The sequence below is a fragment of the Lobosporangium transversale genome (genome assembly GCF_002105155.1).
Source record: "Lobosporangium transversale strain NRRL 3116 chromosome Unknown BCR41scaffold_1, whole genome shotgun sequence".
NCBI lineage: Eukaryota > Fungi > Mortierellomycota > Mortierellomycetes > Mortierellales > Mortierellaceae > Lobosporangium > Lobosporangium transversale.
Window position 1 is genome coordinate 156,843 of NW_019028979.1, and position 25,709 is coordinate 182,551.

At 41.1% G+C, this 25,709-nt stretch overlaps 6 protein-coding genes across 6 annotated transcripts; 2 read left to right on the forward strand and 4 right to left on the reverse strand.

Moving 5' to 3' along the window:
* Window positions 1–40: 40 nt before the first annotated feature.
* Window positions 41–2,099, reverse strand: BCR41DRAFT_316078 (translation initiation factor). Its single transcript, XM_022021231.1, has 4 exons — window positions 1,805–2,099; window positions 1,556–1,637; window positions 677–1,440; window positions 41–580 (listed from the first exon to the last, which is right to left on the reverse strand). The coding sequence occupies exons 1-4, from the start codon at window positions 1,877–1,879 to the stop codon at window positions 302–304; spliced, it is 1,200 nt and encodes a 399-aa protein (XP_021886313.1). The 5' UTR covers window positions 1,880–2,099; the 3' UTR covers window positions 41–301.
* Window positions 2,100–3,300: 1,201 nt separating this feature from the next.
* BCR41DRAFT_382624 (hypothetical protein) lies at window positions 3,301–4,600 on the forward strand. The gene is made up of 4 exons (XM_022027373.1): window positions 3,301–3,774; window positions 3,873–3,978; window positions 4,059–4,194; window positions 4,312–4,600. Exons 1-4 carry the CDS (start codon window positions 3,509–3,511, stop codon window positions 4,563–4,565), a joined length of 762 nt encoding a protein of 253 aa, XP_021886314.1. The 5' UTR covers window positions 3,301–3,508; the 3' UTR covers window positions 4,566–4,600.
* Window positions 4,601–5,502: 902 nt separating this feature from the next.
* Window positions 5,503–7,153, reverse strand: BCR41DRAFT_417784 (glycosyl hydrolases family 18-domain-containing protein; the record flags this gene model as incomplete). The annotated part of the gene is made up of 2 exons (XM_022029539.1): window positions 6,981–7,153; window positions 5,503–6,874 (listed from the first exon to the last, which is right to left on the reverse strand). Exons 1-2 carry the CDS (start codon window positions 7,145–7,147, stop codon window positions 5,503–5,505), a joined length of 1,539 nt encoding a protein of 512 aa, XP_021886315.1. The 5' UTR covers window positions 7,148–7,153.
* Window positions 7,154–13,214: 6,061 nt separating this feature from the next.
* Window positions 13,215–14,589, forward strand: BCR41DRAFT_417785 (hypothetical protein). Its single transcript, XM_022029540.1, has 2 exons — window positions 13,215–13,344; window positions 13,444–14,589. The coding sequence occupies exons 1-2, from the start codon at window positions 13,239–13,241 to the stop codon at window positions 14,499–14,501; spliced, it is 1,164 nt and encodes a 387-aa protein (XP_021886316.1). The 5' UTR covers window positions 13,215–13,238; the 3' UTR covers window positions 14,502–14,589.
* A 143-nt stretch (window positions 14,590–14,732) lies between these two features.
* BCR41DRAFT_343826 (hypothetical protein) lies at window positions 14,733–16,875 on the reverse strand. The gene is made up of 4 exons (XM_022022362.1): window positions 16,580–16,875; window positions 16,253–16,319; window positions 16,050–16,083; window positions 14,733–15,905 (listed from the first exon to the last, which is right to left on the reverse strand). The coding sequence occupies exons 1-4, from the start codon at window positions 16,660–16,662 to the stop codon at window positions 14,737–14,739; spliced, it is 1,353 nt and encodes a 450-aa protein (XP_021886317.1). The 5' UTR covers window positions 16,663–16,875; the 3' UTR covers window positions 14,733–14,736.
* A 1,037-nt stretch (window positions 16,876–17,912) lies between these two features.
* On the reverse strand, window positions 17,913–22,571 carry BCR41DRAFT_343827 (hypothetical protein). The gene is made up of 3 exons (XM_022022363.1): window positions 21,925–22,571; window positions 20,591–21,624; window positions 17,913–20,452 (listed from the first exon to the last, which is right to left on the reverse strand). Exons 1-3 carry the CDS (start codon window positions 22,390–22,392, stop codon window positions 18,025–18,027), a joined length of 3,930 nt encoding a protein of 1,309 aa, XP_021886318.1. The 5' UTR covers window positions 22,393–22,571; the 3' UTR covers window positions 17,913–18,024.
* Between the last annotated feature and the right edge of the window lie 3,138 nt (window positions 22,572–25,709).

A 25,709-nucleotide genomic window follows, 5' to 3' on the forward strand; every position in this document is an offset into this window, starting at 1 on the left:
CTTTAAGCAAAAAAAAAAAAAAAAAAAAAAAAAAAAAAAAAATCGCCAATATTATTTATTTGCGTTACTAGGTATTGCTTCTTTGTAACTGACACTGATAAAAAAAAATAAAGTAAAAAATACCGATAAACTGAAGAATAAAAAATCAGAAACAACATAACGCACATTGATGGTTCTGGCTTTTCAGACCAAGTTGAACAAGGCAAAGAAGGACATGTCATTGGGGACAAAAAATGTTCTGCAGCACATTGTAATGGTGTAAAGTGCTGATAAAGCCAGGTCAATAAGAAAAAGCCAGTCCTTACTCATCCTCCTCCTCGCTGTCTTCCTCGCTCTCTGCTTCGGCCAACCAGCGAAGGAAAGGCTCGACGCGAGTACGGACATCCTTGGCCTCTTCGCGAGAGACATATTTCTTAGTAGGCTTCTCACCCCACTTAAGAATGACATCCTCTTCCAAGATGTCATTATCATAGAACGCCTTCAAGATCAAAGGAGCCTTTAGCATCAATGTCTTGGAAGTGACCAACACACGCTCCATGCCTCCAAGAAGTGCCTTTTGGTTCTTTTCGTTCACAACAAACTAGAATTCAGGTAAATATGGGCACAAGATGTCAATTACATTGCAGATATATATGAAAGGAAAAATAATATTCATATGCATTGCATCTTAAAATACCTTGCGCAAAAGTGAGCTGCGGGTCTTGATCTCACGAGCCATGTCATCCGTGAAGATGCATTGAACCAAAACAGTAACTGCGCGTGACTTGGCAACAATATTGAGTTCATTAGCCTTCTCCATGATTTCAGCATCAGTTGCTTTGGGATTCTCCTCTAAATAGATTCCAAAGAGTTCGTAGGGGTTTTCACCATCCTCCTCTTCATCATCATCGTCCAATGTCAACTGAGTCTTAACATTGCCTTCCAACTCTTTCATGCGGGCAGCGGTACCTTCAGCAGAGGTGTCAACAGACCAATCGTCACCCAAAGCTGACTTGTAGTGGTCAGCATCAGGAATGGCAGCTGCCTCCTCCTTGATCTTCTTTGTGAAATCATCATCTTGATCCTCTTCCTCTTCCTCAGGAGGGGTCGAAGTGCCGTTCTTCTTGCTCTTCTTATCGGCCTTTTCACCCTTGCCCTTCTTTCCATATGCACTGTTGACAGGTGGATTCTTAACGATGTACGTTGCAAGCTTATGAACGTTCTCGCCCTTGTTGCGACGTCCACAGGCGTTGCAATACATCATAATGGTGCTAGTCTTGTCCACAATAATATCAGTTTCAGGGTTGCCGCACGAGGGGCAAAGAACGAACTTTTGAATGAAACCATTCAACAGCTGTTGCAACTTGGCGGCGTCGTGAGCGCCGTTAACAATGTAACGATCGGTCTTCTCATCACACTTCACCTGCGCACCAAGCTCGCAACCAAAATACTTTGTAGGATCTATTGCAGAATATGCCGCCGCCATAAAAGGAATAAATATGTTAACATACTGTCGTACGTAATATTACTGCGCGAAGTAAGATAACAAAAAAAAAAAAAAAAAAAAAAAAAGTACATGTGCTTGGGCGGCTCAAGGCACGGGCAATGTCAGACATGTTGGGAATCACAGTCTTGATTCCATTTCCTTTGCCCTCGATCTGTGTAAATGCATTTAAAAAAAAGAGTTAGCAGAGCAGTTATTAGTAAATGCCCTTTTTGTAAAAAACTTGGTACTACAAGAAAAGCATGATCTAATGCGTTAACTTTTTTTTTTTTTTTTTTTTTCTTTCTTTCTTTTCTTTCTTTCTTTCATCCTTTCTTTTACCTTTGAGATAAGCTTGGGCATCTTGTAGCGGTAGAAAGCATCATCGCTCTGACCTCCGATATTCAGATTAGCCATGTTGAATAGTGTAGTAATTCAAGAAAAGACAAGTAGATGAGAAGTAGGTGTTTGAAATATGTGCGGAGGATCCAACGTTTTTGAAAAACAAGGCATAAGAATGCTTGGGAGCGGGTACAAGAGAGCGAGAGAGTAATAGAGTCTATAAAGACAAGTGTTCGCTTGGACGGGTTGATGAGGATTGTGTGTGCGAGTGAATGTGAATGCAAAACGAAGAAAGAAAAAAAAAAAAAAAAAAATCGTCAACAGTCAATACAGCTGTAAAACGAAAACATCACGTTCATTTTTTTACTGTGGCTTGATCCACATGACTAGGAGTGTTTCTCTTGGCAACTCATTTAGTCACCATTTGGAGTGAAAAGGATAGTTTGCCACACAATCTTGGAGGAAATAACTTGACCGCCAGAACGACACATCAATCTTAAGTAGGGCCTATTAGATCATAGTTGGTTGAGCAAGAAATATACACATGCATGTTTATGCAATTTCAAAATAATTAATACGCTGTAAAATCTCTCCTTGGTTTTAAGGTCCAAGTGCGATCAGTTGCCGAGAAGTCGGACTCCATACTCCATCGCATCTTGACAAAAGAATACATGTCAGACATTAAAAAAAATAGAGAGAAGAGAAAAGCATCGACACCGTAAAACACTCGAATGGCACACGAGATCGAAATCGTAACAATAGTTGACATTTGCTCTTTGTATCCGATATTTCTGAACATTTAGCCTATTCCGCTTTCTGAAGCTGATTTAGACAACCGTAGTCGACTCTGTCCCTGCAAGGTTTTGATGACAGTGATTATCCTCCTATGTTGAAGACTATTAGGCTCTGTCTAGATATCATTGGCTCAGCATTCTCAAGGAGTATCTGTTCAACTTTGCTGACGATCTCCTCCCCCTTTACAACTTACAAAAGTATAACATGGCTCCAGCAAGCCTGGTTCTTTTGAGCCATTCATCCACATCAATTCATCATTTGAGGCAAATAAAAGTATACATGTGCACTCTTTACCATTTAAGCAATCAAGGTGTGGCAGTGTAATTAAACTCACGCCGCACATTCGGTTTTTGCTCACCGTGCCTTTGGACGTGCACGTTAAAAAGTAGAGCTATTTTGACCACCTCCCCTTGTTTTATTTTTTGTTTTTTGATCCTAATGGGGACGTGGATTTGTGCATTGCTGTAAGCAAAGCCAACAACCGAAAACTGAAGACACCAAACAACAGAAGAGATGATATTCTATGTGGATCACTCTAATCCATCAGTACCAACCCTCAAAGAGAAGGAGCCCACAAACAAATGTGCCAGAGTGTCTACTGTCGATGCTCGACTTATGATGATGAGTATTTATGAGCCGTCCGTGTGTGAACAGGGCTCTCCTCCCTTGTTGAACACACGAACTATTCTTTAAAATATCGGCGAAAACTTTTTTTTGATTCCTTTCATCTTTCCCCCTCTCTCGTCTTCTTTTCTCCCCTTTCAGATTTATTCCACCTGTCAAAAGATAATTCTTCTAACGGATAGATTGACAATACTAGCACCTTGATCTTCACACAGACACACTTATCCATTCAACTCACCTTTGTCTCTATCCTCACCTGAACTCGGAGAAAACAATAACTTCGACATGCGCTCCTTTATCATAACTGTATCACTAGTGGCTATGGCCACCCTCACTCTATTAGCCCCCACCACCAATGCACAAGAGGACTACGTCCCCGCACAATCAAAATCCGGGGCTCCTGGAGGATTCGTTGATGCACTTGATTCTCTCAGAACGCTTGCTGTGGGCCCATATCCCTCCCTCGCCACTTTAAACATCTCGCCTAATATCAGCTCCAATGGTTTAGACAAGCGTGGATATTACTGTGATCCCGGTTATGGCCTGTGCAGGTATTTTTTTTTATCAATTACCTGACATCCATTATAATTTTTATTTTACTGTTATCACAAAGAAACTTATAACATATTTGTTCTACTACTTTAAAAAGTAATGAAAAATCCTGTTGTAAAGATAATGTTGAACTTTGCGCTCCTTCTGGTGGATGCTGCCCCAAGAACCTCAAGTGGGAGTGCGGCGGAAAATACTGTTGCCCTGTAAGTAGTTTTTCTGAAAGAAAGATCAATGCTTCAAAATTGTATTGGATTTACTTATTTATTTTTATTCATTTTATTAGTTCGACTCTTGCTTAGCGAATGGTCACTGCGGTTGCAATGATAATTTGTATAGATGCATAAATAGTTGCTGCAAATATGGATGCAAAGATGGTGGGGAGTGCATGTGCAACCCCAACTTCCCTGTTGATTGTGGCGGTAGGAAAACTCAACTTTTTTTAACGGAGGATAATACTCCATTTTTTTTTTTTTTTTTTTTTTTTTTTTTTATTTATTTATTTCAAAACTAATCATTTAAATATTTTGCTTTTATAGGCGGCTCATGTTGTCCTGCTGGTTATGCCTGCATTGGTGGCGGTATGTGCATGAGAGAAAGTCGCACGGCTTCTGGATCAGTATCAAGCGCTGCCCCCACGTCGACTGGTAACAGCGGAGGTGGGCCAGCTCCAGGCAGTACAAAGACTCCTAATAGTGATGGACAGAATTCTGCAGGAACTGCTTTATCTATGCACGTCTCTGCAATTATTTTCGCAGCCTGTGCAATTGCTGCTGTATCCTTTGCATTTTAATTGACGCGCTACTCTCTCTTCCGCAAAGTACTTCGTAATAATAATAATAATAATAATAAAATCAAAGATGTAATCCATTTATTTCACTTGATATAAGAAAAAGCTATTGCTATTGTAACTACCCCGCAAGGATGTTTAAAGTTCATGGCAAGGGAGGCATATAAGAGAGTCTATGATACTCCCTATATAAGGACATTGTCTGTAAGAGCATACTATAAAAGAAAAGCACCTCTGAACCTTGAAACTTATCCTGCTTCAACATCTTTAACAATGCATTCCGTAAAATGGACTTGGTAGCGCGCCTTAAATAACCTAATGATATCAGCATTCACTAGTTGGGTTTTGGAGTCATGTTTAGTGGCAAGAAAAGAGCATGTTTATGAAAATATTATCGCTTTCCCATGTGCAATGCAGTTGTCAATGATGATAAGCACTCTCCTAATTAGCCATCGGTTTCACCCAGCCTTTGGTGTTCATACGGCTAGGGGTGCCACCATTGAAGAGTTTGACATCTTTGAGGCATCGCGGGTTCTCATAGCTACTGATGATCCAAAGTGGCGACTTTTCGGACACAGCTCCGTTTGCGAGTGGATTGCCCCCTGTTCCCTTTTCTCTTGTCGTAATCGGGTCTTCTCCTGCCATAATTGGGCATCAAATCGCTATTGCAATGTTGCAGAACCTAATTCCTCTATAAGAACAATGCTTTTTAGTCCCAAGGCTGCTTTTTTTTTTTTTTTTTTTTTAAATGCTCGCCCAGCGAGTTTTCTTTTATTTAGTTATTGAGATGAACTACATATTGGAAATAGCCATTTGCAAAGATGATTGATTTTAAAACTAAAAAATGAAGGACGCTCACAGCCATAGAGGAATTAGTTATTAAAGTTGAACAGGTTTTGTCAAAAAACTCTGCCGAATACTTTGATATACAAGGAGATGCTTAGCAAGCACCGCCATCCTTCCAGGCGCCATAAGCAGAGGCACCGGGAGTCTCACCCTGAGTCCACCAGGAGTTGGTGTAGAGACGGCCATTGTAGGTAACCTTGGTACCAGTTGTGGCGTAGGCAGTGGCGCTGTTCCAGGGAGCAACACCATTGCAGATGCTAGTAGGAGGGGTGGAAATTGGGGGTTTGGTAGTGACTGGGGCAGTGGTGGTGGTGACTACAGCAGTGGTAGTTGAAGGAACGGGGACGGTAGGGCAGTTGGAAGTGCAGTGGATGTTCTGAAGAACGTTGACCAACTCGTTGTTGTAATCGTAGGTCATATCCCAGAACATGACACCCTTAACACCCTTAGATTTGGCATAGTTAACTTTGATAGTCAAGGATTGGATATCATCGTAGGAGATGAAAGTCTTGTCAGCAGCACGGAACAACCAGGGGGTCTGGGTGGTCTCATCCCAGTATCTGGTCCAGCCAGCAGCAGGGGTAGTAGGAGTGGTCAAGACGGTGCCACGGAGCTCCTTCCACTTCCACAAACCTGAGTAGACAGAGCCCTCGTTACAGAAGAAGTTGATTTCGTTGCTATCAGATGGGCCTCCCTTGGGAACAACGCTGGTCTTGTTGACATACATGCTGACAGGGTTCTGGGCGTTCATGTCAACGGTGGTGATAACTGAACGGCCGTAGAAGGCAGTACCCATGACCAACTTGTTGGCAGGGAACTTGGCGCTGGTCCAGGCGTCAATGGACTGGACGAAAGAGTACTGATCGGCGAGACCGGCAGGGCCGTTTCTGAAGGGAGCATTGGGTCCGGTGTTGGCGCTCCAGCCTCCCATAATGTCGTAGGCCATAATGGCGATCCAGTCAAAGTACTGAGCGAAGGCAGAGACATCACCCAAAGGCTTGCCATCAGCACCATCGAAAGGCTGGACACGAACAGCAGCAGTCAAGAGCTTGCGGTCGTTAGGGAACTCCAAATCCAACTGGGCACGAAGTTCCTTGAGGAGAATGAGGTAGTTGGCAGAGTCCTGAGGAGAGACAGTGTTACAGGCGGCACCAGAGCGGCCAGGGTACTCCCAATCGATATCGAGACCGTGCATGTTCCAGCCATCGGGGGTGGTGGCGTAGTCAGGGAGAGTGTTGTTGCGAACAAAGACCATAGCGTTGTTGATGAAGGTCTTGCGGAGATCAGCGCTGGCGGCGACTGTGGAGAGAGTCTGGGATCCGGTCCAGCCACCGATCGACATCAAAATTGGGACACCATGCTGGTTACCACGAGCAACCAAAGCCCTCATGTTGTTTCCATCATAGTAACGGTCGAAGAAAATATCGGTAGGTTGAGCATTCCTCTTGGCAGTGACACCGAAACCGCTGTTAAGGGATATAAAGAAAAAGGGCAAAAGCGGGTCAGGGACTTTTTTTTTTTTTTTGATTCATCGTTTGTGCAGTATACTATTAATGCCCAAAGGTGACTTACTAGTTGATGTGGGTGTACTTGGTCATATCGAGTGAAGCGACTGGAACACCGCCCCATGGGACCCAGTATCCAACAACAACGTTGTTACTGGCAGCGCGCTTCTCAACGGGAGCAGCAGAGGCGTAGGCAATGGCAGTGGCTGCCAGGGCAAGGAATGAGATCTTCATTGTAAGTAACTGTTGTTTTTGATAGGGAAGAAGAGTAAAGAGGCAGTAGATGAGGATGAGGATGAGGATGAGGATGAAAACAAAAACGAGGCGAAGGTGGAGGTATTTATAATGTTCAGAATGTGCTTGATCAAGGTTTAAGGATCGAGGAAGAGAAATAAGCAGTGTATATGCTGGCTCAATAGTAGATTTTAGGGATTGTTTGCAGTGCTTCCCAAAGAGGGAACGAATTCTACATGTACAACGTAATGGCCTGGAATGGAATAGAGAATTCAATTTAGTTGACCTTACAAAGAAGGAGGATTGAAAATGCGATAATTCGTTTAGCGTACAATTTTGTGGAGCAAGAAAACCTTCTTGATGTTATCAGATATCTCTTCCAAACATTCTTTTCTTCCATTTCATATCTCTGTAATTTCAATTCATTGAGTAATAAAGAACTGCGAACCCTCAAACATTCAATAAAGTATATATATTATATATGTGTATATATAAAATTTAAAATACAGTGTATAATGACAACATCATGTGTTATTTCGATGTGTCCATGGGGTCATGGGAGCAGGTAAGGGTCTTGATGGCGATGATGATGGCTGATTATGCAGGGAGCGCTTATTTTATGTTTGTTTGCGGTTCTACGAAGATTTGTTTATTTGGCGGTTGTCCTGGGGTTTAATTCCTTTTTTCAATTCCGTTATATTCAATAAAAGAAGAAAACAGAAAGTCTCCAATCCTACGAGACGGAAATAGATTATATAAAATCCCAACGACATCTATTCGCATTCCCATAAACCATGGATAGTAATCTCAATGGCGAGTAAGGGAATAAGCGAAACTAAAGGCATGGGTCATCTGTGAGTCCCGTTACTGCTGTGATTGTATGATTCTGATGAGAGTAATATATCTAATAACGAAAAGGAAATGTTCCTGAATCCCTTAAAAAATTACAAAACCAATAACAAATGGTTAAATGAGACGCGTTTTTGTTTATGTTTTGTGCAACCGCTCCACACGATCTCTGTGCGCAATCGGTAAAGCTTGATGCAACTGAGACGTGTGATTGGGCGACAAACAGATGCCCTCATGCAATCTCATTTTATAGTTTTTTTGCTTTACATGTTGACCTCAGCCTTTCATCTTCTTATTTTTTATATTATATTTCTCTCGTTTTCTTTCATTTCCGTACTGGAAAAGCAGGCCAAGAGTAAGAGATGATTTATTAATATTATTATAGAAGCGGATATTGTACAATTATACGCTTGTTTCTCTGGACTATCTCTCCCTCATCATCTGCCTTTCTCTTTGTGAGCATGGAGAACACGATGAATTAAAAAAAAAAAAAAAAAAAAAAAAAAAAAAGGAATAAAATATATTCATAAATTGGATACAGATTGTAGAGATCAAATATATTGTCGTGTGTCCTTGGCTGACATGATGGGATGGGATGGATTAAATAGAAATCAGAGTTCAAACTCCTATCACCCCAACCCTGGCGTCCAGACCAAAGTCAAGCAGAAAAACCATAGGACCCTGCCATAATGTATGCACTTGCACGCACGAATATGTCATGCGATCATTGTGCGTAGAGAGCAATTTGCCATTTCTCCCAACTGGCACCATTTGCCATCATCTTGTTGGGTATTCTACACCCTCTGCTTTCTAATCACCATCTTTTGGCCCATATCTGTAATATATAAGTATTTTGATTTCCAATAAACGGTCAACGCAGCTCAGCAATGTACTCAAAGATCTGCAAACCTCTAGGAAGCAAATAAAATAAAATAAAAACAAATACAGATACAGCAGTTTTATGCTTCTTGCTTGGTAAAAAGACACAAAGAAGCAACTGTTGTAATTGTTGATTGTAAATATTTTTTTTTTTATCTTTTATCTAAAGGTTACATTGCATGTAATATTCGCTTAGTGAAAATCGGACGCAGAGAGAAGAGGATGGACAGAGGGGCCCAAGGAAGTTGTGTGCGGAGTACAATCTCCCCTGTATGCACACGGAGCAAGGGAGACGGAAACAGGGGGATGAGAGGCCGGCAGAGGAAGAGAAGGGTAAGAAGGGGAGTACGAAGTGTAAACAATCGTTTAGACATTTGTTTATTTGCAACCGGTTTGTTTTTCTTTTATTATTTGATTGATTTGATGACAGGTAAGATAAATATTTGATCAAGAAGGCTCACGGGCGAAATACAAACGATTGGGTCGGCAGGCAGTCTCAAATTGTAACAGGCAAGGGTTCAGGTTCCTTTGCTGCATCCGTGTAAGCAACTATGTGCTCATCTATAGCATATATAATACACATATATTACAAATGATCCTATTGAATGGTAAATAAACAGAAAGAAAAAAAAAAAAAAAAGCAGTTACTTTATTTAATGTATCCTTGCTAGTTATTAATGTTCCACTGGTCTTCTCAACAGATTCAATTTATGATTATGCATGAGGATAATCCATTTAGTCTATTTCTCTTCATAGAGAAGGAACAAAAACAAAAGGATCGATTTCTACTGGAAGCCTTCCATCCATGACATGAATATTGCCTTTACCATCCGGAAATATTATCGGGGTTAGGTTCCTAGATGGCCATCCATATTATATCTCACGAACAAAGGGATGAAAAAGTCTACAATGAGAACCAATAACCATTAGCATTTTTTTTATGTGAATGAACTGCACTAACGATCGTATATGCCAAGGAGTGTTTATTCCGATCATATGAACAGAGCCAGAGGAATGCACCAATACAGTGAAACTTTGTGCCTGAACTAACCTTTTTCTTAAAATCATACGCGAAAATATGTAAAATGGGCGAAACTCTAAAATGGTAACATGAGAAAAGGGAAAAGAGCTTTCTCCCATACACGCGTTTCTTTTTTTTTTTTTTTTTATTTTTTTATTTTTTATTTTATTTGGGTCGCTATAAGGCTGACCTTTGCTTGATTATCCTACATTTTCATACCCACCCCTTCAAAATGTGCCGCCTGGCGCCATTTCCTTTCTTCCCCAATAAAACTGCAATCCACCATCAAAACTCTGAAGGAAGATTAAGAAACTATCCCGTCAATCGCTTCAAATGCAAAGCGAATTGAACCTGCTTTATTTTCTATTTTTTCTGAAAATAAAATAAAATAAAATAAAAAATAAACAAGGCACATGTAAATCTCCGTCTAATTCGTTCTGTTTATCCGTAACCGTTAAAGTGGCCAAAGTATATACATACATGTTGATCACAACTATGTGTAAGTAAACATCAACACTCTTTTGTTTTTTGTTATTTTTTGTTTTTTTCCACAAGTGTATTTCTTTTTATCGCACATGTAGATAAAACTTTTATTTCCGAATCTACGCCGTGCTTCTAATGGGACCATCCTGTTAGTCCTATAAAAGATTACAACGAGTGCGGTGCTTCCGAGCTTCAAGGTTGAAGAATGTAGGACAATCATAGCTGATAACAATCGAATAGTTTTTCTTTTTCTTATCCTGGGTGTACAGTTCTTTCGCGGGTCTTTTTATTCGGTCATTTTTACTAGCTGTATGAGAAACGACTGTACATTTATATTATAACATAATACAACATGTATACAATAAGTATATATCATCAGTAAAACAACCATTAATTAACCACATTCTATTTCGATATTGTTAGTATATAATATATATATATATACTTGAGTAATGATATGACTAATACATTCTGATAATACAAATGTAACATCTATTTATCTATTTAATGATGTTGGGATCAATCTTATCAATGATGGCACAAACAAAAAATGCCGGGAATCGCGCATAGTCTAAGGCATAACAAGAACAGATCAATCCGGAAGATGCCAAGGGCTAAACGCGTGAAAGAGTTTGCACTAATGTCCATACCATGGCGGTGTTTGGTATGAACAAAATGGAGCGACATGAAATTTGTTCTACTTGAAAGATAATTGCCTAGACTGCCTTTTCCCTTAAAACTATCAGTAATTTGGTGCAATTGAGGACGCATGGACTGCAGGTTCGTTCAACTCGTTGGAATACTCTCATCATCAGGGGGCCGATAATCGATTGTTGAAATAGATGTTCCATCCAATTTTATTAAAATGAACACAGAATCGAAGAGACGCAGGTAAAGAAAAGATGTGTACCCATTGTGCCATACATTCTTAAGAAAGGAGTGATACATGTGAATCTATGGAAATGTGAGACCTGATATCCTTCAATGCCAGAGTGCTTCCATTGTTCAGTTATAAACATCATGGCTTGCAATAAGGCTTGCCAAGCGACCTTTCTTTGAATACGAATCATAGTTGCGAATAGCTTCTATGGAATAGGTGGAGCTTGATACCATGCGCATATTTAGTCCTCGCCAAAAGCTCAAGAGTAAGCAAGGAAGAAGACGGACAGAAAAGTTCATGGAAGCCAAGAAACTAAAATGCAGAGAATAGCAAAAAGAGCAGCAGACAACATCGAGAGACTCAGATGTAGAAGGTAGAAGACAAGGATCTACATCGAGAGGCTGCTACGAGTAAGGGGCTTGGGACTACTTGTGCGTATATGGAGAACCCAGCCACAGAGCCCACCGAAATATCGTAAGAAAGGTAAAAATCGGTAAGAACAAAAGTAAATTTAACCTAAAAATGCTCATGTTCGTATCAAAAGTATATCAGTATGCTACACTGGCTCCGAGAGACAGCATCAAGGATCAACGCCCAATTCCAGGGTGGTTGAAAGAGGATCAGGGGAACTGGCATGAATAGAGTCCTCGACGTCGCTAGAAAATCCTCAGCAAAATATAAACGATGATTGAATTGCTTGCTTACCAACGACTTTCTGGCAAGGACTCTAATAATGAATTTGGATTACTTTTGTTGGATCCACAAGGGATTAAATACGTGGGCCTAGGGATTGACCTGCGAGCCTTTAATGTTGCCGCTTAAAAGTCAGAAATGTTTTCTCAAGAGACCTTGCTCATAGCGGTTGCTTCAACACTGCCAGCGAGGCCATCCTAGAGTATTTAATTAAGTCGGTATCCGTCAGGATCCATGCGATCATTGACAAAGTTAAGGACTCGCTAGGGATATTTGACATTTCTTAATCTAATTGATCTTGAATATCTTTTTAGGGCAGTATTCCTTCACCATTTGACAGGAAATATAAGGAACCCCGACGGCGGCATGCTCGACCAAGCCAGACTGAAAGTGTCTCACTCTCTGCATCGAATAACAAATTTTCAAGTCAGATCATCTTTGAGGACACCAATATTGAGAGAGACCTTGGCAAGGCAGTGAAAGCAACTGATGCCCTTACACAGTTCGTAATAGGAGCAGATTTGGCCTGTTGGTGCAGGCATAATCCGATATACCACTCATTGTTGCTATCAGACTCGAGAAAAAAGGTTATGCGTTAAGAGAATGCGGTAGTGCTTATCCAAAGGACAGCACAGAATTACTACTTCAAGAAAAAGGTTGTGAGCATAGGTCATAATGGAAACAGTAGATCATGTCATGTCGCTCTGTTATATTTTTATTGAGGAATTTTTTATTACCATACGTGCCTTAGAGAGTTGAGTAATATGGTAAGCTATTTGTTAACAGTGAAGTCTCTGGAGAGGAGCAGATCATGAGGATCAAGCGCTATCTTGCCAAGTATCAATGTCAAGTAGAGTCAGAACAAACGCTGTTGCTTGGTTTGAGCATATTATACATAAGAGATGTGAATAAGGAGCATACCAGGTTTGTTATCTTGATTCAAGTTAGTACGTTGAGCACCTCAACACCGTCTTCTATTTCATAAATCACCGTTAGTTGCCTGTTACTGCTTCAACTTTCGAAAATAATAATAATAATAATAATAATAATAATAATTAAGAAATAGACCTTTATCTAGAGAAAAGTTCTTATGATGCTCATCCTTGATACAAAACCATCCTACATATGGGGTGATAATATATAAGAGACACCCTTCAACATCCAGCGGTGCCTGCCACAACACGTGCTAGTGACTGTTCCCGGAAAGTGCTTGGTTACAAAAAAAAAAAAAAAAAAAAAAAACAGAGCAGACTTAAGATCAAGACAAATACAACAGATAATATGCAATGGCGCCACCCAAGAAGGAGAAATTACCAACGATGAGAGAACTACAGGATCTACTCGCTGCATTGGATGCTGGAGGGGACTTATCCATTGGCGGCACTGATAGAGGTAATACTAAAAAGTACTATTCTTTTTACTATCATAGGCAAAGAAAGAGAAGGGACGAAGTCAAGCCCAAGTTTCTGATACTTGCATCTGCTTTTTTAGAGTCTGGAAACTTGGATGATCTCTATAAAGACTCTTATTTTCATGCGATCCTTCACAGAACCATCAAGCTGGAGTCGATCCTAGTCTCAACCTCGCCTCCAATCTCATCGCTATCCTTGGAAACCGAGGTGCCTCAAAGCAGCATCAACTGCAATAGTACAACTGAGTCATTACCGTTATCATCATCGTCAACAGTACCGGCGCCAGCAACGCAGGGCTTTCCAAAGGGTACATCTCATCAATTTGATGTTTTGACCCTTCCAGAGGAATGCTCTTGGGGCGACGACCATGAATCTCTTGCTCAAAGATTGCTTATCCGCCCTGGCTATGCCACTGTCCTTACTGCGCTTTTGTCGGCACCATCGACACCATTGCCAGGAGCAGAAAAGACACTCGATACACAATCCATCTTTTTGGCTACAGGTTCTCCTGGGATTGGAAAATCATGCCTAGCTTATTATCTATTCTATAAGCTATTTGAAGCTGGTCATGATGTTGTGATCAGCGACTCCCTTTTCACAAACGCCTTTGTGGATAGGACGTATTATTCATGCTATTCACCGCATCTGGAAAGACATCCCGCTATCTTACAGGCCATCACCGCATCATCAATAACAGCAGCAGCAACAACAGCAAAAGCACCCAAAGAGAAGCGTACATGGTGGATATGTGACGACGGATTCTTACCAGTGAAAGGAACGAAATGTAATGTCCTCGTTACATGTACTACGGCGCAAACAGGTCAATATATCAATACCATTCGCAGGAAGAATAAGCTGCCGATGCCGGTTCAGTTTCAGATCTCAAAGTGGACAATAGATGAGATTAAAGCTGGTTTAATCGTATCATTGGCAAGTACTCTCCCACATTCTAGTGCTGAGCCAACAATCCCAAAGGAACAAGAGGCAGTATTAGAAACCCTCTGCAAAGAATATAAAGGTTGTCCAAGGTCGATCTTTGCCTGGGTCATGGAAAATTGGACGGATGGAGTGACACCACAGTCAGAGAATACAACAGAAAGGACAAAGACAAAAAGAAAGACTAAAAAGCGAGCATGAAAGAGAGGATGAGAAAGTGCTGTTACAATTAATTATTATTCACCAATTTATTATAATTTGAGGTTACCAAAATAAAAAAAATATGCTGTTGTTTGATTTTTTTTTTTTTTTTTTTTTTTTTTTTTTGCAATTTATAACAGAGACATTTCTGCAAGTATAGGATTATGGGACGTTTACTATGCTAATTAATGGTCAGAGCCAAAGCTTTTTTTTTTTTTTTTTTTTTTTTTTTGCTTCAAGAATGAGTGCTAGCGTTATTTGATCGGCGGCCGAATCCTCTTGATGTGGATGGACCAGCAGTAGACGAAGTAGATGAATTACCGTCTTCGATACGAAGATTGGGCGATACCAATCGAATTTGCGCTCCCTCGCGCTCCATCATTTCGTCGTCCGCTGTGGTTGCTAAAAGCATGCATGGCAAGCAACATCCAGAGCAGCAAAGAAGGATCGATAACACAATAAATACAGGGATCAAGACACGTGCCACAGGATAACTATGTCCATCCAATTTTGCCACCAAGAGTCCAATGAGTGAGTATGAAAGCGAGCCCACAATCAAGAAGACGACTCCAAGTACGATCATAAGTGACTGTCCTTGCTGCTTCATCTCCTGGTTCTGCATCTGTGAAAAAGAGCGATATCCAATGATGAGCTGCGCCAAGTATTTTATACCAACAAAGTAGAGTGGAATGAAGATGATGGCCCAAGAACAGCTGATCTTGTTGTCGATGCGAAGCATGATCAAAATAGCAAAAATCAGGCGAAGAAATTTCCACCATAGCGCCTCAAACAAGACAACAAGCTTGCTCTTTAGCGTAAGTTCCGAATATACTCCTGTCCTGAATCCAATGGCGAGCTGAATGATGGCAATGAGGAAAAAGATGGCTTCCATTATAAAGTAAGGCGTGAAGACGGTGGGCGCTGAGATGCTGCTGCTGTCGTTCGCCTTTCTGACAATCAGCACTTGAAAGATAATAGCCAGGACTACAAGTGTTAGTGCAAACCCACTTGCTATAATCCTTGCACGCTTCTTTTCCTTGAGTTTTTGAGCCTTGCGTTCTTCCTGCGCCATAGGTGTCGTATCTCCATCGTTTTCCTCGTGGTGCTCCTCTTCCTCATCATTAATAGGTCGTGCGGCTTGGCTAATAATCAGAGCCATCAAAATCATATCCAAAATCCAGAGTGGGATGAATACAACATAGTAGTTCCAGTTGACCTTGCCATCCACGCGGACTGATAAGAAACTGAAGAAGATAATGGCGAGAATGAGGAGGACAGAGAGAGAGAAGAAAAGAGTACAGAGGAGAGACTCAATCTCCATCAGTTGTGCTCCAATCTCCGTGCCTGCCATCTGTACACCCATCATTCCATATTTGTCGTATACTTGTCTCTTCTTTGGGTCGCCTATTGAAAACGTGAGTATAACATCATGTACACATGGAGGTTTTTGGTGTATGAGAGTTAATTACCATTTTATGTAATTTATCTTGTCTAGAAAAATAAACAAACATGCTCACCAGAACAAACAGTAACAGCGAGAATACATACTCAAAACTTCATAGGCCGCAGCAATTTCTCGAAACTAAAGAACCGGAACAAAGATGAAGAGCGTGTAGGTGTGTAGGTGTGTAGTTAATAGGGATGTTTGAAGAACATGATGCATGTTAATGTCAGTTAATATTGATCAATTCATAAAAGACAGGGGTGAGTGTGTGGAGTAAGTATCTATTGCAGGTTCCTTGGTTTTTTACCTTCGTTTCATGGTCGGGATGCTCAGCAACGTTGACTTTGTCAGGATGGTAGCGCAGTGCCAATCGTCTGGTATTTAGAAAAATGAGATGGTAAAAACCAAATTAAAAAAAAATACATTATATTGTTTTCCTCTAAGCAACGTATCCAAGCAAGGATAAAATGGAGCCGCATCAATGCAAACAATCTGTTAATTAAAAAGGGGTATTTGATGGGGAAACAGCGCTGAGGTGTATGAATTCCAATTTGAATCCCAAGTGTTCTTAAAAAAAAGGGAGAGATGTGTTTCTGCTACAGTAAAGTATAGTTCAGTGTAGTGTCATTTGTACCTGTAAGCTTTTTTGATTTCATCCTGGGTAGCAGTTTTTGGCACCCCCAAGGCTTCATACAAGTGGACCGTATTGCGATCCATCTTGTGAATGTATTGTAATGTTGTTGGTCAACAGAAAGGAAGAGGAAATGGGGATGAGAGAATGAAAGACAGAGATAGATAGAGAAAGTGTATGAGTGAGAGACAGATGCAGATGCAAGTGATTATTGATGAAGCAAGAAAGGATTGACGAACTGAATCCAAAAGATTGAGAAGAGTGATGGAATAAAAGAGAGAGAGAGAGAGAAAAAAAAAAAAAAAAAAAAAAAAGAATGTTGTGATTGTAAGTGTACGTTGGAATACAATCAGGAACAAGGCAGTTGGAGGTCCAACAAAGAGGTGACATTAGACATTAGCGGACAACCTTTCAGTCCAAAGCAAAAAGAGAGCATCCATCTCCATATTTCATTTACAGTTCTAAACTGTATTTATATTTATTTATGAACAACTCGTGTGCAGATAAAAATAATTTTTTAAAAGGTCAAGCATGTCAAGTGTACATGAATAATATGTCAATGACATGATGCTTTTTCCGTTCAACATCATCGGCACCTGTTGGTTTTTTTTTTTTTTTTTTTTTTTTTCTTCATCTCTTGACTACGCCATAGACTGTGTATTACGAATCAACCCATCAATCGCAGTCATTTGCGATAGAGTGTGGGACAAGGCTTTTTTTTTTTTTGCAAATCCGCTGAAACAGCTTTGGGTATGTGTGACAAATGTGTAATAAAAAAATGAACAGTCCAATTGCATGCTGTCTCCTGCTCCAACCATGGGATCATTTGTCCTAGAGAGTTACATTAAACATCCATCTCTTTCGATACGTATGGGATTCATTGATCCCCAGTCTCTAACTATTGTCATCAAAACTTTTTCAAAGACAGTAAGTGCTCGTCATTGCAAATCTATGAGCTAATTTTTTTTTTTTTTTTCCCGTCCCGGAAAACACGAAAGCATTCGTTTGAAAAGTAATTGTGCCCTTGTCATGGAGATGATGGCACAGACACGTAACTACACGGCATGAGGTCAATGCTGATCTGATCAAAATATCGACGACGCGCAAAAAGTAAATATCTATGCACAAATATATATATTTTAGCTTGCATGGTTCCTACATACCAGACTCTCAGCCTGCTGGATTCTTCCCGAGTAGAGATACCACTGCATTGTATATTTTCAAATGCTCCTAATCACCATCCAGGCCTCGGCTTCAAGGAGTTTTGAGCAAAGCAATGATTTTCATAATTATGCGGACCTGCTACACGTTACCAAATCCTGAATAGTAAATGTTGTTCTTGTTTATAGATTTACTTATTTATTCATTCATCGCTATGTCATTATTGAAGTAGATTATAATCGAATAGATATAATTATTAAAGATGTTTTATGCGACCGCCAACTCGATTATGATGATGGTGCTGGTGCTGGCGGTGGTGGGAGAGTAGTGCCAGACAGATTAGGGTGGGTAGTGGTATGTACAGGCGCGTCCGTTGTAGTAGAAGTTGTGGCTTGAGGCGTGGCTGCGCGCATGCTACTCTGGGTACCACGACGCGATACGGTGCTAGAGCGAGGGCTCGAGTTGCTCACATCAAGTTGGCTAGTGGAGTTACCAGGGGTGCCTCGGCGCTGCTTGGGGGCCCAGCCTGCACCGACTGATGTAGCAACTAGTGAGGGAACCATGGCTCCAGCATGTAACACATGACGATCGCTTCTATCAGAGTCAGTCGAGAGACGACCACCGCGCAGTGACTTGAAGACCGAGAGATCGGAGCGGACTTTGGTAATAGCAGGGTTCCAAACAAGACCATCACGACCACTGCTAGCCATCGAGTTGGTACGCTGAGAGTTGATTGAGGCAGGGATAGAGTTCATGCGACCAATATCATTGTTCATTGGGTAGCTCTCAAAGTTAGGGAGACCACCATGAGTAGGCTCAGTATGATCAACCCACCTCTTGAGACCACCAAAGATCTCATCAGGAATTAAGCGGACAATGACACCAACAGGGAGTGAAAGGAGACCCAAAACAATACAGACGACCCATTGAACGCCGTCAAGTCTCTCAGTCTTGAAGGCAGCGCCACCAAACTCGATAATGAGGACTTGGAAAACAACCATGATGACAAAAATGACCATAAAGTAGCGGTTCTTGAGTATGCCAGAGAAGACGTTAAGATGGCTGTCCAAACGACGCGAGTTGATTTCGTTGAAGATCTGAAGGAACACGAACGTATTGAAGACCATGGTGCTGATTTCCTGCTCCTTGAACTGAAAGTAAGACTTGGTAATATCATTGATATCGGGTCTTGCCTGGAGAGAGGCAGGGATCTTATAGTAATTGAAGATATGCATACCAGCGTACTTCAATACAAAAGTAATCACCAACTGCAAAATGGACTGGCCAATAATCATCTTCCACATAGTGAAGTTAATCAAAGGGGCGGTACGAGGCTCGGGCTGGCGATCCAAGAGTTCAGGAGTTGGAGGATCAGTAGCAAGAGCCAATGCAGCCAAGGTATCCATGATCAAATTGATCCACAAAAGCTGAACAGCAGACATAACGGGCTCCTGTTTATCAGAAATGACAGCGGTGACCAAGGTCAATACAACAGCGGTGACGTTAACAGTTAACTGGAACTGAAGAAATTTCTTGACAGCATCATTGACGGAGCGACCCCAGAGAATAGCTTTGACAATGCTGGAGAAATTGTCATCCATCAAAATGATGGATGAAGCCTCCTTAGCAACCTCAGTACCGGCAATACCCATTGAGAAACCAACATCTGACATCTTGAGAGCAGGTCCATCATTGGTACCATCACCAGTCACAGCAACAATCTCACCCATGGCCTTGAGACGACCAACAAGGATCTTCTTATCCTCAGGACTGGATCTGGCAAGTACTTGAAGGCGAGGAATTACAGCATCCATCTCCTCACCGCTCAAAGCACGGAACTTGGGTCCTTCCATAATGATACCGCCTTGAGTATAGATACCGCACTGAGTAGCGATGGATTTAGCAGTTAAAATGTTATCACCAGTGACCATGCGGACAAAGACACCAGCACGCTGGCAAGCAAGGACAGCCTCAGGAACACCATCACGGAGTGGATCCTCAATACCAACAATACCAACCAATGTCAATCCAGACTCGGCAACAGCAGAAAAGGGGACATTACCATCTTCATCCAACTCAACGCCAGCTGGTGGCCAAGACTCAAAATCGCGGTAGGCAATACCAATGGTACGAAGAGATTGGGTGGCATAGGAAATGATAGTCTTTTGGATTTGGGTATTGAGATCAGGGTTGAGCTCCAACTCAGTGACCTCAGCATTGCGGTCCTTCTCAGACAATGGAGTAGCCTGTTCGGAGGAGGAAGAAATCTGAAGAACCTTTTCACAGCGACCCGTAATGATTTCGGAAGCGCCCTTGGCATGAAGACGGAACTTATTGGGACCCATCTGGACAATAGTGGCCATGGACTTGCGCTCAGATGAGAAGGGGTACAAGTGGGCAACAGGGAAAGATTCGCGAAGCGTACGATAATCAGGGCCACCAATTTTCTTTGAGAACTCAAGCATGGCGACTTCGGTCTTGGAACCGATAAAGGACACCTTACCCTCGTTATCTTCGCTCTCAAATGCAGAAGAGTTGATAGCAATGGCTTCATGCATCAATTGAGTGACAGCAGGTGGTAAGGTACCGGTAAGCTGGCTTATGAGGACAGCGTGCTTATTGATGGGGAGGTTGGCACGCTGATTAGTGTCTCCTTCAGCGACATCAGCAATAAAGCGAGTATTGATTCCAAGGGTTCCAGAAACAATTGTCATACTAGAGAACAGAAAGAACAAAGCAAAGCATGACATGATTAAACGATGGTACAAATGGATGAAGTACTCGTTTTGTGATAGATATCAAATAGCACAACATCAAAAAAAAAAAAAAAAAAGAAAAAAAAAAGGCGCATACCGATTTTGAGTCAAAGTTCCAGTCTTGTCAGAGCAGACAGTGGTTGCATTGCCCATGGTTTCACAAGCAGCCAGCACACGGACCAAGTTATTATCCTTCAACATACGAGTCGTGGCAAAAGCCAGAGCAAGAGTGACAGCCAAGGGAAGACCCTCAGGAACAGCAACGACAATGACAGTTACGGCAGAGATGATGATTTGGACGATGCTTTCAACAATTTCGTTAGTCTTTGGGACCCCGTCCTTGAAAGTGATAAAGTATCGGATGAAAAGGACAATCAACATGAGCAAGGCAGCCGTCGAACCGAGCTTGGCAATCTGTTCTGCCAAGTGGTTGAGCTTGACCTGCAGAGGGGTATCCTCGGGTTCAGTGCGAAGAGACATCATCGTCCTTCCGTGGAAACTGTTCTGACCAACACCGGTAACAACATAGATACCAACACCTTCAAGGATCCTGGAGCCAGAGATAATGAATGGATCGACACCGTGAAGAGTGTGAGAGGCTTCAGCAATAACATCAATGCCCTCATGGTTGGTCTTGATCTGAGATCCTTTGTGCGATGCAGCCTCGGCTTCAGCAAGTCTCTTGTATTCTTCAAATGTAACCTTTTTAATCGCATCGGCCTCACCGTTCAAAGCGGACTCATCACATTTGAGATTATGTCCACCCAGGAAGATACCATCGGCTGGGACAACATCACCAGGCTCGAGATGAAGGATATCACCAACAACCACATCATAAACAGAAAGCAAGACAGTTTCACCGTTACGGAGGGCCTTGACCTCACGATCTTCTTTTTTAGAGTTGAGTTTGCGGAACTGGGCCTCTTTCTGGTAATCGTTGACAGATCCAACCATAACAACAATGAAAACAGCAACCAAGATAGCAACACCTTCAACCCAGGAGATTTTGGCTTCCGGGGAGGTGTCAAGCTGAAAGTCCCTTGTGTAGCGTTGCTTAGGTGGATGATCCATACCATAGTCCTCATACAGACCAAGGCCAACAGAGACAACGGCAGCAATCAACAGCAGAATCTACTCAATCAATGATGCATTCATCATACTGTTAGAATTAATAGTTACAAGGCAGCTAACAGGGAGATATTACGAGTATTTCATCTAATAAAGCATGTCGAAGTCATAGTGCTTTTGTAGACAGCGGGAATAGAAAGTGTAAAAAGTGAAAGGAAGGGGAGAGGAAGACAATAGGGTCGTGCCAGTTGATGGAAATAATAAGAAAAGACAGGGAGGCGAGGTCAAAGAACGGGAGAGAAGTAGGTGATGTGACAATGGGCTTGAAGATGTGATTATTATGAACTGAAACATAATCCTTACCAAAATCTTTTCTTGCAGAGCCATCCACATTAGCTGGAAGATAGTCTTGGGTTTGCGCTTTGGGAGCACATTGTGGCCAAAGAACTCCGCACGTTGCTCAAAAGTGACAGAATCAGAACTCTGTGGTGCAGTGTCAACATCCTTCTCTGCATCAGATGAGACGACAGAGGTGAGAGGTTTGTTGTGAGTAGAAAGACCCTTCACAGGGTCAGCATGAATACCAGCGAGCACGCCAGCAATACCACCATACTCCTCGAGCTTTTCAGGAGACTTTGGGTCGATCAAGTCCATGAACTCATCTGGGGTGAATGAGAAGGGTCCATTTTTAGCAGAACGAGGCTGGACAGTGGCAAGTGCTGTGGCGTATTGTTGAGTAGGGGTGGAAGAAGAAGCTTCAGACTGGGCAGTGGGATGAGTGTTGTTAGTTTGGGCCTGTGCCGAGGCCGGGTCCAATTCGGCCTTGTCCATATAGAAGTATTAGTGCGGAATATGGGATGTTGCTTTGGGTATATTAAGAAAGAAATGAAAGATGCAGAGAGGGAGGAGGAAGAGAAAAAGAGAGCTGATTGCAAAAGGATGGTGAAGAGTAATGAAGTTACCAGAAATTGGAAAAGTGTTGCAGTATATAAAAGTTTTTATAGTGAAATAGTGAAATAGCGAAATCATGAGCGAATGAGAATAGTGAGTAGGTAGCACAAAATTTTTCTTCGAATTCCAAAAGACATCTTTCTTTTTTTTCTTTTCCAAACTCATGCTCTCGAGCTAAATCAATTCATTCAGTCCACTCAAAAAGTATTTTTATCTCAATCAATTTGAAGTATTTTCAATATTTCTTATTCGCTGAATGATTGAGTTCTTTTTTCTTTTTCGTAGCCAAACCGGTGCACCAACAATATCGGTGGATAGAATTATTGAACTGTGGTCTCTTTGAGCTGCAGACAATTTTGATTCTTGTCTAGAGATTGCATAACCAGACAAGGAACTCAACCTTCATTGGTACCATTCAAGAGGTACATTTGTATCTTATCCAATATTTCCATATTCAACTGAACACAAGGCCATGAGCTTATTATTGACGGTGGGAATTCTGTTGGCTTGATGATTGGCACCCGAGATGGTAAGCAACCAGCCTTGCATGGGTTCTACGTCCATTGCTCACGGCATACATGTGCTGACGATTTTTTAGCCACAAACAAAGGTCCTAAATATACATATATATATACTATATTATTATATCTATGTTGTTCAGGCAATTTTTTTCAGGGGACATGAAATAGGAATGGTGGTGATGAGACCCTGTCTATTCAATTTATCGCAAAATATCCGCGAATGCAGGCTTATTCTCCTCAATACAATACATTGGACAATACTACAATAATGCAATTATGACACTCATGATTAGCGTGATGTGCCATAATTCAGGGTTCAAAATTATTTACTCTTGATAAGAAAAGATAATCACCTTGAAGACAAGTGGTCGCATGCACTTCACCGCACCCTGGTCCCACGTCACAGTTATCATATACACCACAATGTATTTCCTTTTTGCTTTAGTCTCACCACTTTTGAGCTTAAGAGATGAACGACTGGATAGTCGGTGCACGTGTGGACAATGTGATGGGTAGCTATTATCCTGTCATGGATCCTCGTGCTCAAAGTTATGGACCAAAGACCATTTAAACCAAAAAGGTTCCAGAAACATATAAAGCTCACCTTTTTTTTTTTTTTTTTTTTTTTTTTTTTTTGAATCTGATTGGCAAAGGCAGGTTAACCTTACTTAAGCTCAGAATCAACTCCATCTGAGACCAGGGTCTAGCCCGAAAGTCCAAAATGGAAATGTATATATATATATAATATATCATGTTTAATAATAAGGAGATGTAGCTCTGCTTTAATTTCCTTGAAACGCAAGGAACGCTTACTTGGTGATAAGAGCCATCCCCATTATCGCTTTTTTCCATCATTAACATAGGTCTCAGACGGAGTCTTCAAGATTGCTAATAGAGCTATGATAAAAGAATTCACAGGATTAATCAGACAAAAGCAGAGAGACCCTTCATGCCTTGGACGCATGGCCTAAACTTCGAAACGGGCTAATTGCCTTGGGGATAAAGAAGCCTAAAGAGCAAGATCCTATAAACATGGCAGATAGTCAATAATCAAAGACGGCTCGTTTTTTTTTTTTTTTTTTTTTTTTTTTTGTTCCTCATTATGATCATCGATATAGAGAACAGTCAAGTAGATGAACGGATTTGTTACAAATAGTTTATACCTCATACTATATGGTAGTCAATTCATCTGATTGTTCCGAATGGAGAGCCACGTGGTAATGACCTTGCAGGGATATGTTCCACCGGAGTACACCCATCTCTACAGTCGAGAACGAGTCGTAAGAGATAGTAACACCCATACTGGATCCTAGATCTAAAAAAAAAGGAAAACAGTGATAGGAAGATATATATGAATGCTTTAAACGAATATGTTCATCTGCTTGGATGAACGATTCTTGTTCTTCAAGAACTTCCATCTCTCAAAAAATAATGTATCCATCTCTGAAATGCCTACTTCTGACGAATCATGCTTGCTTTAAGATTGAGCTGATGATTACCAAGCAACAAATCGACGCGCACGTGGAGCTCTTCCTCGCCAATGATTCATCAACCCTTTATTTTGTTTATTCTTTGGCTAGAAGGGTTGCACCAAAAATATTACACAATAATGCAACAATTAAAAAGTGAAAGAAATCTCGCTTCGTCGGATCAAATGATGAGGCGGAACGTCAAACCGCACTTGGACCAAAATCGCAGAAATTCTTGATTGCCATCAGCCATTCGGTCTCCCTAGAACAAAAGCCGTTTCCATGAAACAGTAAAGAAAATGCTGATTTTCTATTTTCATTTCCCACGACTAACTTCCAACAATACACAAATCTGTTTTGAGCCCAATAAAACTCTCACACGGAGCTTGCTTCTTTCTGATGTTTCCATGTGTTATATAGTGTTCTATTTGGAATTCTATGATCACAAACAATACATGTCTTTTCTGACTTTTCTCATTTTCCATCGCCGCCTTCTATTTTTCCTTCCTCCCTGAACAACGTATAATATCATGATTCCAGATTTTTGGGACTGATGCATCTCAATGTTAATAACTTGTCTTAAACTTATTTGTCTCTCTCACCACGAAATGTGATGGATTTCTTCTCGAATGTCTACTAATTTTTTTTTTATTCGACCTTCCTTTCCTTTCTTCTAGATGCCATGTAAAGTCTAGAGAAATTTAGGGGATAAATAAAAGCGCAGATGCGTCAAATGACTTTCGGTAAAAAAGAAGATTGCAAGATTGATAGTTTTATTATCGACAACGCCCTGTACTATGGAGATACACATTTCGACTTCTTTTCAAGGCGTTACATTCTGGATTGATCATGCACTTCAATAGTTTTTTCACATAGCAGATTGTGCTCAGACAAAGTCGAGTTCTTTCACATCAGCAAGTCTATTGTAGTTACGACAGAAAAGGGAAAAAAAAAAAAAAAAAGCTATCCATTGTATGTATTCTTATAATTGCAAGGACTTTTACCTGCAAATGCAAGGACTCAAAACTTGTGAGGTAAGGAAAAACCAATGCAACATCATCAACGGAGAGCTCTTAACATTTCCGAAGAGAACGGAAGATACTCTACCAAAGGCAGTAACGGGGGTTTATTTTTCCAAGTATAGCGGTAGACCCTACCTTCAACTACAAATACATTACGCTTTATTTTTATTTTTTATTTTATGGAG

Bases quoted from the DNA above. Each gene is read 5' to 3' on its own strand.
- BCR41DRAFT_382624 (XM_022027373.1), top strand. From the start codon at position 3,509: ATGCGCTCCTTTATCATAACTGTATCACTAGTGGCTATGGCCACCCTC. The intron at 3,775-3,872 runs GTATTTTTTTTT...TACTTTAAAAAG, and splicing joins CCCGGTTATGGCCTGTGCAG to TAATGAAAAATCCTGTTGTA. The intron at 3,979-4,058 runs GTAAGTAGTTTT...TCATTTTATTAG, and splicing joins GCGGAAAATACTGTTGCCCT to TTCGACTCTTGCTTAGCGAA.
- BCR41DRAFT_316078 (XM_022021231.1), bottom strand. From the start codon at position 1,879: ATGGCTAATCTGAATATCGGAGGTCAGAGCGATGATGCTTTCTACCGC. The intron at 1,638-1,804 runs GTAAAAGAAAGG...GCATTTACACAG, and splicing joins TGCCCAAGCTTATCTCAAAG to ATCGAGGGCAAAGGAAATGG. The intron at 581-676 runs GTATTTTAAGAT...CCTGAATTCTAG, and splicing joins GCAGCTCACTTTTGCGCAAG to TTTGTTGTGAACGAAAAGAA.
- BCR41DRAFT_343826 (XM_022022362.1), bottom strand. From the start codon at position 16,662: ATGGATCGCAATACGGTCCACTTGTATGAAGCCTTGGGGGTGCCAAAA. The intron at 16,320-16,579 runs GTACAAATGACA...TCTAAATACCAG, and splicing joins GAAATCAAAAAAGCTTACAG to ACGATTGGCACTGCGCTACC. The intron at 16,084-16,252 runs GTAAAAAACCAA...CCGGTTCTTTAG, and splicing joins ATCCCGACCATGAAACGAAG to TTTCGAGAAATTGCTGCGGC.
- BCR41DRAFT_417785 (XM_022029540.1), top strand. From the start codon at position 13,239: ATGGCGCCACCCAAGAAGGAGAAATTACCAACGATGAGAGAACTACAG. The intron at 13,345-13,443 runs GTAATACTAAAA...CTGCTTTTTTAG, and splicing joins CATTGGCGGCACTGATAGAG to AGTCTGGAAACTTGGATGAT.
- BCR41DRAFT_343827 (XM_022022363.1), bottom strand. From the start codon at position 22,392: ATGGACAAGGCCGAATTGGACCCGGCCTCGGCACAGGCCCAAACTAAC. The intron at 21,625-21,924 runs GTAAGGATTATG...TTGATTGAGTAG, and splicing joins CTCTGCAAGAAAAGATTTTG to ATTCTGCTGTTGATTGCTGC. The intron at 20,453-20,590 runs GTATGCGCCTTT...TCTGTTCTCTAG, and splicing joins GGAACTTTGACTCAAAATCG to TATGACAATTGTTTCTGGAA.